Raw genomic sequence first — 16,049 nt, 5'->3', positions numbered from 1 at the left:
ACACCTACACTTTGCAGACGACCCCTCTTGACACTGTTTCAACAGGAAATCTACAGCACTATCATAACACTGACATTGCTCTTTCAGTTCCAGCTCCAGCTCCAGGATCACTTCCAACTCCAGCCACAGACCGTCTGCTGCTCCGCCTCGACCACTCCTCTCTCTCTATTTCCGTCTGTTTGATCATATTAAAATGCAGCCCGGTGCTGTTGACTCGAGCTCTGTGTCTCGCCGACGTATGTCCCGACAACACCTTGTTTACTCTATATCCAGGTCGTGACGGGCGTTGGAGGGACTCGATACATTTGGAGAGTTTAGGGTCTCGAAACCCGAGCCTTGTCTCGTATTAAAGGAAGTTTGTGAAGGATTTATGAAAATTAATCTAGTTTCACTTTCTATTTATGTGAAAAAAGCACATACTAAAATGTACCCTTAATGTTAAACATTTCACTGTTCCGGGAACAATAGGTCTGAAAGGGTCCAATCCATGAATCAGTCTTTTTGAGACTTCAGTACAGTAGTGGGTCCACTTCTTTCCAGAAACTTTAACTCAATCTTTTCAAAGTTAGTGAAAGTAAATTATCTACTTAAATAACCAAATTCAAAACTTTTTAAAAATTCATAGACCAATAATTTCAGTTTTTATGGCAGACACGCTTATAAAATTGCTAGCGGATAAACTTTTACATCGTATCTTAACAAAAAGCATATTATTTTTGAAACGAACCAATACTGAAAAACAAATTTCATCTTTAACCAAGTTTAGGTTTTTTACTACATATATTTTTTAACAGAATCGTTTCAAAACATTGTTTTTCATCGTGACACGAGAGAATATTTTGACTAAATATTGGCTTTGTGTCACTGAGAGGTCAGGCTTGCCAATACAAGCAATATTGTCGCTGTTCGTGACCGGCCGCTGCTCTGGGTTTGACACTGAAGCCAAATTATTAGCCATCGACCGCGTTCTATATTTGACTGCCATTGATGCAATCCCTTTCCAATACTCACAATTTAGTGAACTGGTAAAAACTGTTATGATTGTAAGTTAAGTTTATTTGAGCGTTAATATAATGCTTTTTTGAAGACCTAACTATAAATTGTTACTAAAAATTGTAAAAATGTAAACAATTATAAATTTATACAACTAACTATATTATAACTTTGTTAATCATCTGTTAAAATCTTGAATATTTTCATAAAATCATAGAGAATAATATTCTTTGTAAATGAAGCCATATGTGTAGGGTTTAAACACCTTACTATAACTGTATTTTTGAATTGAAGTTTGTAGAAATTAAAAGACATATTCTTCAAATATGCTTTTCTAAAAAAATATACGAAATCTAAAAAGTTAAAAATTATATGTAGGGTTTTAGATTATTTATGTTAAAAACGAATGTGAAAGGAAACGAAAGCTATGTTGTAAATTCAAAGCGTAAGTATACCTAATATAGACATATAGCATTATAAAATAATACTATTTTTCTATATAAAGTATGTAAGGGTTGATTTAAATGGTGCCAGATCATGGTAAAAGAAATAGTGGTATCGAGATGATTCGATGTTTATTTTTCGTTTGGGAAACAAAATTAAAACTGCCTCTTATAGGCATATAACTGTGGATTGGTATTAATAGCGTTAAATATTCTTCTCGAAAGATCCAAATGTGTGTTAACATGTTTTTAAATCAACGACTGGACTCATAATTGAAGTAATTTGAAATACCAGATGTTGAAAATTATTAGGTCCAAGAAACTGGGATTCCAACGTACTATTTAGTACTTTCCCTGGTTGAGAAATCTCTAACAGTAGTGCTTCAGGCGTTCGGTTCCTTGTTACACATCCGAATGTGATGTCGATCGGTCGGTAGTTTGGGATATAAAACCTGTCTCTATGATAATTGGGACCGACGTGTTACCATGCGGAGGCGCGGGATCACGAACACGGGCTTGAACAAGGAACGGTCGGTAGGATTGTAAGCCCAGAGCCTAACAATAAATCTCTTCAGATTCCAGATAAGGCGGTCATAAATGGTAGAGACACGTGGGGCGCCACGAGTAGCGATGCAGGTTCGGAACCTACCCGGCACATCATTGCTCACCTGGGCTTTGATCTCCTGTGAACATCGGTTCATTTGTTATTCACCCGTAATTGGTCGACCCTGACGCAACCCCTCGCCCTGTCACCGGTCGAGTCATGTCTGATCCTCCAGTTGATGTAAACAAAGCCCAGAGTGGCCTCTCCTAATCGCTCTTGTGACGCAAGCCCTTGTAGTCTCTGGACTTAAACCCGCCACGACGAGGACACGTCAATCTTCGTTCGTGACTTTGGAATAATGAATTCTTCTGAGGACTGAGATATTACTTAATGCAAACGAGGTTTACTGCGACCTAATGGCAGATGATGTCTTGTTATATTCTGAAGTATACAACTTCACACTAGTAACACTTAAACTCTCAATTCCACTCTCATTTTGTTCTAAACACGTCCGAATTCTCCTTTATAAGATCAAAGTCGGCCCTCATAGTACTCTAATGAACAAACTCCGAGATGACATCTCGACATCTGTCATCACCTCATAGTAGCCCCTTTCCAGAGGATATACGACCAGCGGCGTGATGACTCGCAGAAGTGTTGACTATTCAACCAAGTCTTTAATCTTCTCTCTTAGAGCTTGATGTAAACACTGTTTAGTCTGTTGTTTGACCGCTAAAGAGGGTCACTTAATCCTGGTTGACGTGCGGTGTTCAAAGCCGTAAAGTGGTCTAACCGCTGCACCAAGAGTCTTCACTAACAGAGCCTGCAAATGATAGTCTAGATTTGTTAATGTTTTTACTCTCAATTAATTAGATCGCTTTTCATAAAGTGATTGTAATGATACGTTTTCTCTTATCTCACCTAGTTTTGACAGAAAATGCTATGAACTAAAATTACTGACCTAATTGGTAGTTCTAAACATTTGCCCTCTTTCGATGGTGCAATAAAAGTTTGGTTGGAAAAATTATGTTTTTATTTTAAGTTCATAGTCCATTAAGCTAATTTTCCTGAAAACAAAATAATTAGGCAATTTCTTAATTACGGCCAAATCAAAACAGTTAAAGATAACAAAATCCTTTTACAATATGTTCGTGATTTATACCTCCAGGGAGTAAAAGATTTAATTCATTTATGGCTCAAGGAAATTATATTTTTTATTTAATAAAAAAAAGGAAATAACGTTATCTAAATAGGGCATTGTTTCTTTAAAATTAAATTTGTTATAAACAAACAACATGACACTCTCCAGTCATCTTTCTTAAACATACCGTAAAATTGAATATTCTTATATTCAACCATTATTCATTGGGCCTAATTATAAGATGTCCCAAATTTATGTTTTAAAGTTCTACCACTCCTCGTAGAATTAAAAAAAACTGTCGGTCGTCAGAGGTCTTAATTGACAGAAGTTTCTTTTAAATAACACTTTTAATAAAAATTCACTAAAAAGATTGCTGCATCTTCTTACTAAGGAAAGTGTCGGAAAACAAGGTTTTAGGAGAATCATTACTAAATACAACAATGAATAAAAACATAGACATATGAAATAATGTAACAATGTATCAGTATAAACGATGTAAAATATTGCAGAATGTTGCGCCTAAAACGTAACAAACATAGCGGCACGTGTTTTGCAACGTTATAAGAAGCGATGCAAACGAATCGCTAACCGCTAACAGGTGTTACAACTCGCGGATTGTAATTAACAGCTGACATAACAGTGACGTCACCGGTTAGGTGACAATCAGCTGATCTTGGTACAATAGGGAACATCCTGTCTGCGGCAACACTGCCTCTGGTAACTGCACTAAAGAAATGCTGCACTACTTAGCAATGCTTGAGCATTATAGACTAACAACTCCCATGTGGTTTATTAGTAAGCTATTAAGCCTTTGGTACAAGAGGTCCCGGATTCGAGTCATGCAGTAGTTCATGGTAAATTGTAACATATTTGTAGCGCTTTTCCCAAATAATTTTCTTATAGTTCTAAAGCTAAACTTCCCAATCACTGGTTTAAAAACGTGAGTTACTCATGAACGAATAATTTTGTCGTTTGCCATAGAAATGATTTCCACTCTAATAAATTAAAATTTAAACAATTTGATAAACGGTGCACAACAATCATGTGATGGGCTAAGTCTACATTCCAAATTTATAACAGATGTGTATTCTTAAGACGGACCGATTTTTAAATATTATATGAGAACTTCATAGCTAGATACTCGTTATATTACTTAGTAGGAACAGAATAAAGTATTACTAATAAATACGAATAGTGGGGAATTGACTTATAAAAGTTAATAAGTAGAGTACTTATTAATATAATATATAATAATATAATACTTACATATCATTTGGTTATAGAACGGCGCTTTGAAATATTTTTAATTATATAAATGTTTGATTCGTTACCCACAAGTTGTACTTTATTTTTGAAAATTAATTACAACAGTTATGTGTTTTTGAAACGCCACTACGGGTGCTGGTTTAAAATAATTTTCAGTTTTTCATTTCCTTGCCCGAGTTTCGTCGATACTTAAAATTACGTAAACAAAACCTGCCATAAAGAATAAATGAAGTGTTTCATTTATTATACGCATATTAATAACAGTAGTAAAGATTGAATTATAAAATTTCGGACCTATTAATAATTAATTTAAAGAGCTTTCATCTAAGAATTTTCACTGATACTCAAGGGATGAGATATGTAGTTTACTGTCCCAGTGAAGGTATGAGTTTCAGTTTTATAAGTTAATTAAAGTTATTAAAATTAAAGAGGCAGCTTCGTTTTATTGAATAAAAGCCTCAAGATTGACTTTTATTCAGAGTGAGAGTGAAATAGAAAACGAACCACCATTGACGAGATCATTGGAGTTTGGAAAGGCGACTATAATAAACGCTAACGTTCACCGCTCACATTCACTGGCGACCTAATGAGTTTTGCAAACCCCAGCACATTCAGTGGGATTGTCAATCAACAATCTGAATGGAAGCAAACAATGGACTGACCATTCGGCGGGTTGAGTCGCGCAACTGTATGTAGCCTCATTGGGCGCAGTAATTTCATGTTTGATTCGGTAAAGTGTTATTGTTAATTAAAATCCAAAATACAAAAAAAAAAAAAAAATTATGGTTGCCTGTAAAGTCGGTTTTACGGGCGAAGATTTTACGTGACAACGTCTTTTTCTCGGTAGAATATTTATTGATATGAATATTATTAAATTGCACAATAGGAACAAGGAATTGAATGAAAATAAGAATTGCACAAATTTTAACTATAGAAATATATTTTGTTTACTAAAACATTGTACATAATTTGAAATTAATTAAAATTTGTTATTGTAAATGGTAAAGTTGAATAAAACATTTACTAAAATTGGAATTTGAAATTCTTGCTAAACACAGTTAAATTCTAAACTCCGCGCGTGGTCATTGGTCGGTTTAGTTCGTTTGTTTGGTCGCACTGTTATGACAGGTTAGAGGTTATAATTTGTTATTTTAAATGTTTGACTAGCAATACGCGCTGTTTCTTCTCAATCGACTGAATTACGATTGATTGCAGAGTGATTTAAACTAATAATTTACTTAACACTATCAACATTTGTCAATAGTATGACATAACCTATAAACTCAGTTTCTCAACTTTTGTGTCAATCTAACAATTAATCAATCAATCATAGTTTACGATAATGAAATATCAGTGTACAATTATTTACCTTTATTGTTGTAGTTGTTGTAAATGACGAATCTAAGCACTCCACATTTTCACGAATAAACATAGTTATCTGCTTTATCCCGTGCGGCGGACCCACAGTTATCTGCTTTATCCCGTGCGGCGGACCCACTGGACGGGCATCGTAATGTTACCGGGCGTTACACTTTTTCATGAGTGACTCCGAGCCGCAACCTAATTTAAGACGTTGTCACGTCAATAAACTATTTATTGGAAGTGACTTCAAAATTATATACTAGTGGCAGATTACTCCACGTAAACCTGAGAACTAGGGTACTTTACAAGATGCAGAATACTTTCTGAAGTTCCTTACTGCCCCCATAATGCAACAATGGACACATATGAGTTGAATTTTGAAAACCTACTAGGAAAATGCACTTAGAATAAAAATCTGCTTAATTTGATTATATAAAATAATATTAAGAAGGTTTAAGAACGTGATCATTGTATTCGTAAATCAATCATCCTAAATTTGAAAACATTACAAAAATTGTAACTATAAGTTCATTTTTAAGTTATTTTAAAATCTACCATATTTTGTTTGTAAACAAATAAAGCTATATATATCATTCGTGAGGTTGAAAATTTCATTTCTGTCTATCTGTCTGTCCGCACGATATCTCGAAAACTAACTGACCTATAGACTTAAAATTATGCATGAAGCATGAATTTCTATATGAGTAGCACGGAGTTTGATGATTGTGAATGTCACTCCATGGGATTAGGCTGAGCGGTTATCATGGTGACAAGAAAAAATATCAGATTAAATAAATATGTAACAAAACGAATACTCTGAGATTCCAACATGTGATGTATTATCACTTGTAGCCTAACTATCTCAGCTCATTGGTGCGTAGACATTAATTATTCAAAAAATATTATGAAACCCAATTTAATGAACAAACATCTGAATATATCATATGGCAAGATATCTCGACAAAGGTTTCCTCTGCAGACTTGTAATTTTGAATGAAACTTCCTTCATCTATATATTTTTTAATGAAGATCGCTGAGTGATAAGACAAAATCAACTCCACTAATAAAATATTTAAACTTTTCACAGTAAGCCACAAATAAAAAGAAAAAAATACACACCTCGGTTCCTAATTACCATATTAATCTGCTTAATTTTTATAAATTTTGAACAAAACTTAATTTCTACATAGTCAAGAATTTTTATGATGTTGCATGTCCAATCGCGGAATTTGGCTGAGTGTCGTCGAAGCCATCTCGAGAATGAAATGATGTGTAGATTTGAAAGTTTGTATGCAACCTCAGCGAAACCTGTTGCGACACGTGGTTGCCGTACTTTTACCTTATAGTATGAATTATACTACAATTTAACATAGTTTATATTAAACTTAACACATTTTTATCGAACCGAAATAACTTTCTACATTAAGAGCAGTTTGACGAGGTTTGGGCATATCTGAAACCGGTTACAACAATAGCTGCAGCTGGTCAAGTGTATATGACAAGCCGGCAATACTTATCTTGCTCTGACCACTGGAATGGATGCAACTCGAGACATGGTCTTTGCCACAAGCCGCAACCTAATACTAACACCATTGCTGCAACAAGGCTTCCGATAGGCATAAACAGTTTCTGTTTTGTTTTCTTATAGTTTACATGTTTATATAATTTTTGTAGTTTGTTCCTTTTTAAGATAGGGATTATTTATCGATCAATTAGTTGTATCAGAAGCGTTAATTCTTACGAATATTCTATTGATTCTATCTAAAATGTTATACTGGCTGGATAGGAACTTCTTCCCAAGGTTCGTTTCTTTGGTTTTCAATACTAACTGACTTGCAACCGCAGTGAGTCTAGTAGAATCCATTTTTAACATTTTGATTAAAAGGAAAACAGCGGGTGATAAGATGATATCCACTCCACTAAAACAATGTTTAAACTTTCAATAGAAAGCCACAAGTAAAGAGAAAAAAATCATCTTGGTTCCTACTCACCCTATTAATCTGCTAATTTAATATTCAGCAAAATCAAATCAAAATCACTATTCAATTTTAGGCTACATGAATTGTGTATAAATTGTGTCACTTCTCATTTCTCCCAATTAGCCAAAAATAAAAGTTCTTAACAAAGATGATAGGAAGGATATTTGTTACTTCATTCGTGGCATAAAACTATGGCTGATTTCGTCGTAAACTGCCACATGGAATCATATATAAGAAAGTTAATGAGCAAAAATCTGGATACATCATATAGCAATGACCAAAAATTGTAAACTTAATTGGACTACCGTTTTCGTAAAGAGAAAATAATAGCGATAAAAACCGTTATTGGCATTACAATTATTGCAATGACCTGAGGTATCCGGACTGACGAACTCGAAATTATTACCCAACAATAATCGTAAGTTAAAATTAAAATTTTTAAAGTCAAATTCAAAGAATGTCTTGCTTACTAGGGCTAATAAGCCTTCTCTAACATAACCTGGAAACCTACGGCTTATAGCTAACTTCCAAACCACCACCAAACTAAAAAAATCACTGACAGCTTTTAAATGTTCTGAGACTAATTACATAATCTTGCATTTAGAGTTCGGCCTTTGAGTAGCATTAGATGCTGGTATCAAAAGATTAAAATTTTCTGTACAGAGTCAACTGAAACAAATTTAAGCATTTTTAATTATATCTCTAAACCCTTGTACATAACAGCTAAAAATAATTGTGTATTTTGGTCTCTGATTTGTGATAAATCATAACAATAGCAGAACTTTATACCCTCAGTAAACCCCCACGTGCTACTGCACACGATACAGGGAGACCATACGAGTTTATATGTTTGTCGCAGAGTTCTATACGAGGCGGTCATAATTCAATGTGGCCATTGCTCACAATAGTGTAAGCATTAGTTGCTCAGTGGCACGAGAATAGCGCGGTGTCGCCGGCCAGAGTGCGGAGCTCGGAGCAGCTGTAAAAATACATCAAAACAGCTGTTTGTACAGTGATCAGATAAACAGATGAGATCAGCTGATGTGTTTATCAAATTGAAAGCGGGTATCATTGTACGACAACCATTGCTCACAACAGAGTAAGCGTTCACCGCTATGGCTTGAGAACAGAGCAATGTCACCTGACAGCAGCTTAAAAGCTCGGAGCAGCTGTCAAAATACATCAAAACAGCTGTTTATACAGTGATCAGATAAACAGATGAGATCAGCTGATGCGTTTATCAAATTGAAAGCGAGTATCATTGTACGGCAATCACTTGCTCACAACAGTGGAAGCGTTTCACACCGATCTGGCTTGAGAACAGAGCAAATTGTCACCTGCCAGAGCGGAGCTTAAAAGCTCGGAGCAGCTGTCAAAATACATCAAAACAGCTGTTTGTATACAGTGATCAGATAAACAGATGCGATCAGCTGATGTGTTGTATATCAAATTGAAAGTGAGTATCATTGTACGACAACCATTGCTCACAACAGTGTAAAGCGTTCCAACCGCTATGGCTTGAGAACAGAGCATTGTCACCTGAACAGCAGCTTAAAAGCTCGGAGCAGCTGTCAAAATACATCAAAACAGCTGTTTGTTTCAGTGATCAGATAAACAGATGAGATCCAGCTGATGCGTTTATCAAAATTGAAAGCGAGTATCATTGTACGACAACCATTGCTCACAACAGTGTACAGCGTTCACCAATCGATCTGACTTGAGAACAGAGCAATGTCCACCTGCCAAGAGTGCGCAGCTTAAAAGCGAGGAGCAGCTGTCCAAAATACATCAAAACAGCCTGTTTATACAGTGATCAGATTAAACAGATGAGATCAGCTGATGCGTTTATCAAATTGAAAGCGAGTATCATTGTACGGCAATCACTGCTCTCACAACAGTGTAAGCGTTTTACACTCGCTCTGGCTTGAGAACAGAGCATTGTCATCTGCCATAGATGCGCAGCTTAAAAGCTAGGAGCAGCTGTCAAAATATACATCAAAACAGCTGTTTGTTACAGTGATCAGATAAAACAGATGAGATCAGCTGATGCGTTTATCAAATTGAAAGCGAGTATCATTGTACGACAACACCATTGCTCACAACAGTGTAAGCGTTCACCGATCTGACTTGAGAACAGAGCAATTGTCACCTGCCAGAGTGCGCAGCTTAAAAGCTCGGAGCAGCTGTCAAAATACATCAAAACAGCTGTTTTATGTACATGATCAGAATAAACAGATGCGAAAATCAGCTGATGTGTTTAAATCAAATTGAAAGTGAGTATCATTGTACGACAAACCATTGCTCACAACAGTGTAAGCGTTTTCCCACCGCTCTGGGCTTGAGAAACAGAGCAATTGTCACCTGCGCCAGAAGTGCGCAGCTTAAAAGCTCGGAGCACAGCTGTCAAAATACATCAAAACAGCTGTTATGTACAGTGATCAGATAAACAGATGAGATCAGCTGATGTGTTTATCAAATTGAAAGTGAGTATCATTGTACGACAAACCATTGCTCACAACAGTGTAAGCGTTCCCCGCTCTGACTTGAGAACAGAGCATATTCCACCTGCCACAGTGCGCAGCTTAAAATAAAAACAAAAAGCTAGGAGCAGCTGTCAAAAATACATCAAAACAGCTGTTTATACAGTGAATCAGATAAACAGATGAGATCAGCTGATGTGTTTATCAAATTGAAAGTGGAGTATCATTGTACGACAACCATTGCTGCACGGAACAGTGTTAGCGTTCACCGCTCTGGCTTGAGAACAGAGCAATGTCACCTGAACAGCAGCTTAAAAGCTCGGAGCAGCTGTCAAAATACATCAAAACAGCTGTTTGTTTACAGTGATCAGATAAACAGATGAGATCAGCTGATGTGTTTTTTATCAAATTGAAAGTGAGTATCATTGTACGACAACCATTGCTCACAACAGTGTAAGCGTTCACCGCTCTGGCTTGAGAACAGAGCATTGTCCATCTGCCAAGCCAGCTTAAAAAAAGCTAGGAGCAGCTGTCAAAATACATCAAAACAGCTGTTTATACAGTGGATCAGATAAACAGATGAGATCAGCTGATGTGTTTATCAAATTGAAAGTGAGTATCATTTGTACGACAACCATTGCTCACAAACATGTAAAGCGTTTCACCCGATCTCGGCTTGAGAACAGAGCATTGTCATCTGCCAGAGTGCGGAGCTTTAAAGCTAGGAGCAGCTGTCAAAAATACATCAAAACAGCTGTTTGTTACAGTAGATTAGATAAACAGATGCGATCAGCTGATGCGTTTATCAATTGAAAGTGAGTATCATTGTACGACAACCATTGCTCACAACAGTGTAAGCGTTCACCGAATCTGGGCTTTGAGAACAGAGCAATTGTCCGATCTAGCCTGAGTGCAGCAGTCTTAAAAAGCTCGGAGCAGCTGTAAAAATACATCAAAACAGCTGTTTAAATACAGTGATCAGATAAACAGATGAGATCAGCTGATGTGTTTATCAAATTGAAAGTGAGTAATCATTGTACGACAACCATTGCTCACAACAGTGGAAGCGTTCACCGATCTGGCTTGAGAACAGAGCATTTGTCATCTGCCAGAGTGACAGCAGCTTAAAAGCTAGGAGCAGCTGTCAAAATACATCAAAACAGCTGTTTGTATACAGTGATTAGATAAACAGATGCGATCAGCTGATGTGTTTATCAAATTGAAAGTGAGTATCATTGTACGACAACCATTGCTCACAACAGTAGGTAAGCGTTCATCACACCGATCTGGCTTGAGAACAGAGCATTGTCATCTGCCAGAGTGCGCAGCTTTAAAGCTAGGAGCAGCTGTAAAAATACATCAAAACAGCTGATTTGTACAGTGATCAGATAAACAGATGAGATCAGCTGATGTGTTTATCAAATTGAAAGTCGAGTATCATTGTACGGCAATCACCATTGCTCACAACAGTGTAAGCGTTCACCGATCTGGCTTGAGAACAGAGCATTGTTCATCTGCCAGAGTGCGCAGCTTTAAAGCTAGGAGCAGCTGTCAAAAATACATCAAAACAGCTGTTTGTACAGTGATCAGATAAACAGATGCGATCAGCTGATGCGTTTATCAAATTGAAAGTGAGTATCATTGTACACAACCATTGCTCACAACAGTGTAAGCGTTCACCGGCTCTGGCTTGAGAACAGAGCATTGTCATCTGCCAGAGTGCGCAGCTTTAAAAAAGCTAGGAGCAGCTGTAAAAATACATCAAAACAGCTGTTTGTACAGTGATTAGATAAACAGATGAGATCAGCTGATGCGTTTATCAAATTGAAAGCGAGTATCATTGTACGGCAATCACTGCTCACAACAGTGGAAGCGTTCACCGATCTGGCTTGAGAACAGAGCATTGTCATCTGCCAGAGTGCGCAGCTTAAAAGCTAGGAGCAGCTGTCAAAATACATCAAAACAGCTGTTTGTACAGTGATCAGATAAACAGATGAGATCAGCTGATGCGTTTATCACTGTATGACACTCACTGAGTGTGAACAATAAGGGCAAGGTCGTGGCTCTTAAAATATCACAGATGCGTATCTTGAGTTATTTAATTATTGTTAATACTAAAACTGACTGCATAATTTTACACTAGGTTGGTTTTAAAACTTAAAATTTATTTATACATATATTACTGTCATGACTCAGACTTTCATAATCCTTGGACAGGTATCATCACAACTACACCGTAGTCATAAATAACAAATTTATGTATTTGTCTATGTGTCTGCCTACATTAACCACTTTAAATGATGTTACGATCTCATGAGAGTTACGTGATATCTTTTTTATCGTTGTAATTCAGAACGAGTCATTAATACGCTTTACGACTCATTATGTTTCAACTAATGGAGACTGTTCAAAATACACATTCAACAAAATATGTAGTAATTGAGGAATACCAATAATAATCTAAATAGGCTATATCTGGTTTTGATTTCCGACTTCTAGATTAAATATAGTCACTTCTGTTGAAAATACATTAACGAATGATCGTTATAGATTTTCTATAAATAATCCTAACACATACAAATACCTCAATAATATGAGTATTACTGCTTATTGTATGAGTGCCAACACTCGAAGCAAAATAAAATCAACTTTTATTGGCATCGACCAATGAAGACCAAGACAATGATTCAGCCGCTAGCCAAAACTAAAATGCGCCCTGTCACGCAAAAGCGTCACGCAACGTCTATTTACGACTTTGGTCCGATCACGAACGGCAAGTTAGAAGAAGATCCGTGGATATACCCGGGATTACCGGCGTTTCCTGACCGCCGGCCCCGAAGAGATCAGTGAGTACCAACGGAAGCGTGTACGGGAGCACGCGCCTACTACGCGCTACGCTTACACACGGGAAGTACGCGTCATGCACAGGATACAACAAAGGTTCTCGTAATTGTTGCAATTATGTGAAGGCCAATGTTCGCACATTAGTGGTGGCAAGTGGAGCGTCCATTCATTTGTAGTAGTCATAAGGGGGGGGGAGGGAAGTTGTGGGGGAAGGGGATTAACATAGGTTGACTAATGTGTGAACATTCAACCTAGCCACACCTTATAACATACGTGTCAAATATAATCTACACTTATACTATACTCTAAAAAATTAATTGAGCAAACGGGTAGGGTACGATAAGCGGACCCGGTTTTTTTATATCGAATAATGTAATCATCGATACCTACAACAGTAATATTCGCATCTCAAATCCTAGACTATCAATCAATATAAAAGTATCTGTTGTCCGCAACAACAAACATATGTTTTAAATTAAAATGTGAATTTAATATTAACAGTGATCAAACAAATTATTATAACCGAAATTAGGAAAACTGAAGACGACAATATTTGCTCCTCTCATAGTTACATTTGTTCACATAATGGGTTTATCAGTACGAGTCCTACATGTTGAAGCCACGAAAAACATGTCTTATCATCTTTCAAAGCAATGTTGTGTAGTTTTCTAAAATTGACTGCCATTCTTAATAATCAAATGCTACTTATGTAAAATTGAAATATTACCTTACGTGTATTATTTGAAAGTGCCTACAGCTGTTGACATAGATTTTTTAAGTTAAGTGTTCAAAATAATTAATTAGTATCGATTGATTATATCGATTGTTATGATTAAGTAATATTGTTTGCCAATTTCGACATAAAAACCGGGTCCGCTTATCGTACCCTACCCAAGCAAACTTTTGGTTTTTGAATTTTTAACATATTATTTATTTAGTTTTAAGGAAATAAACAAATTCGGAATTTAATAAATTAAAATTAGATTTTTTAATTTTTACGAATTCACCTTTTGAAGAAAAAAAAACGACAAATATTGTGAATTCACTAAAGTAAACATTTACCTTAGTGCTTACTAAGTGTCAAATTAGTAAACAAAATTAATATTAATAAATCTAAGAGGTTAAATTTATTTCTTGTAATATTTACTGAATTATAAAAAACTAATAAATCATAACAGTTGTTATGCACAACAACTTTACTATAAAACATGAATCAAAACAACTCATATCTTGCACAAGATTTTCAACATTCCGTTTCTATTGTTTTATATAAGACACTCATATTTATTTTTGATAAGATTTGCACTTGAATGAGGATACAGCACAAAGCGACTTTATCTACATTATTTATCTCCACATAAACTTGTTTTCATTCGAGATAAAACATCGAGTGCTGTTTTAATAAGCGCTGTTATTTAACAGCCTTTTAACGGCATTTAAATATATCACTCTGCACTAAGATCGATTACTTAAAGTTTAGACACTGAATAGTTTAGATTTTTAGTTTTAAAAATTAAATAACTGTTTTGTAAACCTAATCAATATTTATTGTGTAGTTTTAAACATTAAAAAATTTAATTCTATACATCATGGCAGTATTTATTGCAAAATGTACAATTTTTGAAATGTCAAAACGAAAAAATGTTAAGCTTACCTTATCTTCCACAAGCATCATGAGAATCCGTGAAAACTCCCTATGCCTAACTGTGTGTGTCGTTATTCCGTGGTGTTTGCCAAAGCGGCGCAAGTATATCTGGTGATGCACTCATGCTATCTAATCGTGTGATAATATACGCATTCAAACTGCGCGGCGGCGCGAAAACCCTACGCGAGAGCGTGCGGCAACAGTTTAACAGCGACTGATCAAGCAAGCACTGGCACCGTCCGGACCTGCCACTGCCACCGCCACAGCCGCTGCCACTGCCACCTACATCGCGCGCCACGGCCCGGCGCTGTTGCCAAACCTCTGCTTGATAGCATATCTACCGACCTTGCTAATCGTTCGCGCCAGATGTCAGCTGTTCGATGCGATGTTGGTGACAGAGGCTCAACGAACTATACTACCGGAACGCGCATGTTGTGTTTTCCGGTCGCACACAGCTGTGCATTGCGGGTGTTTCCATGGACTTGCAGGCGCTTAAAGTGGGCAAGAACTCACAGAGCATCACGCCTCATACGGCATCACGCCTTTTCATGCCGAAACACAAATCATTGTTGTTATTTGCATTGTTGGCAACTCTTCCTGTTTATTACGTCAAGACGTCTGATATGAGCAACTCAACTAGTTTGTTTTCTTTTTATTTGTCAATGTTAGTAATGTTTGTTATTTCGTGACATGGTGAAGAGTTGGTTTGCGTACCAACTGCACGTCCAGATGGACTAAAAACAGCCAAATTTCTTTTCACAAGTAAGTTCTTACTATATTAACCATGTCAATAGTTATTTGCAACTTTCAAAATAGTAATTTTCACCAATATTATTTTCTGTATTGCCAAGTTATTAAATGGGTTACCCAAATAATTACAAGTACGGTAAAACATGCTTATCACTCAATTATTTCATCCGCATTAATCCAAGATATCAATGTTGGTCGTTATGGCATTTATAAATGCATGAAACTTATAAATAATTGCTAAAACAATACATACTGGCCTACTCTACTTTATAATTATTGGATCTTTGTGATTTTCAGCTACCTGTATTTTATTATTTGTTAATTTGTTTGTTTTAGCTTTCAATTGAATGATGACAATTTATTAAAAAAGAGGACTACTGCGACAGAGAGAAAAAAATTTTAAGCCAACAAAACATACTGTTTTATGCAGTAAACATTTTACCGAACATGATTACCATTTAATTTTGCCTGACACACTAAGAAAATGTCTAAAAAATGAAGCAGTTCCAACAATTTTTTTATTTTCCATCTCATATGCAACAGCCATTGGAGAAACGAAGGAGGACTATTGTCAGAAAGAAGGCATCCATTGAGCTACCTGA

At 36.2% G+C, this 16,049-nt stretch overlaps 1 protein-coding gene across 9 annotated transcripts in view; it reads right to left on the bottom strand.

The window, feature by feature from the left end:
- LOC124364927 (tensin-1-like) overlaps positions 1–16,049 on the bottom strand; it is a 565,111-nt gene that overhangs the window by 182,673 nt on the left and 366,389 nt on the right. Inside the window, exon 1 of one of the 9 annotated variants that reach the window (XM_046820747.1) lies at positions 14,707–15,116. The exons of 7 other annotated variants lie outside the window; for them this stretch is intronic. In XM_046820747.1, the coding sequence (XP_046676703.1) occupies positions 14,707–14,727 (21 nt within the window). In that variant the 5' untranslated portion in view covers positions 14,728–15,116. Of the gene's footprint in view, positions 1–14,706; positions 15,117–16,049 lie in introns of those variants that run through there. One more of the 9 variants, XM_046820751.1, reaches the window with a different exon arrangement.

This window comes from Homalodisca vitripennis, chromosome 6, assembly GCF_021130785.1.
Source record: "Homalodisca vitripennis isolate AUS2020 chromosome 6, UT_GWSS_2.1, whole genome shotgun sequence".
Taxonomy (NCBI): domain Eukaryota; kingdom Metazoa; phylum Arthropoda; class Insecta; order Hemiptera; family Cicadellidae; genus Homalodisca; species Homalodisca vitripennis.
The sequence above is the reverse complement of the archived record's forward strand: the minus strand, read 5'-3'. Positions and strand labels throughout refer to the sequence as shown.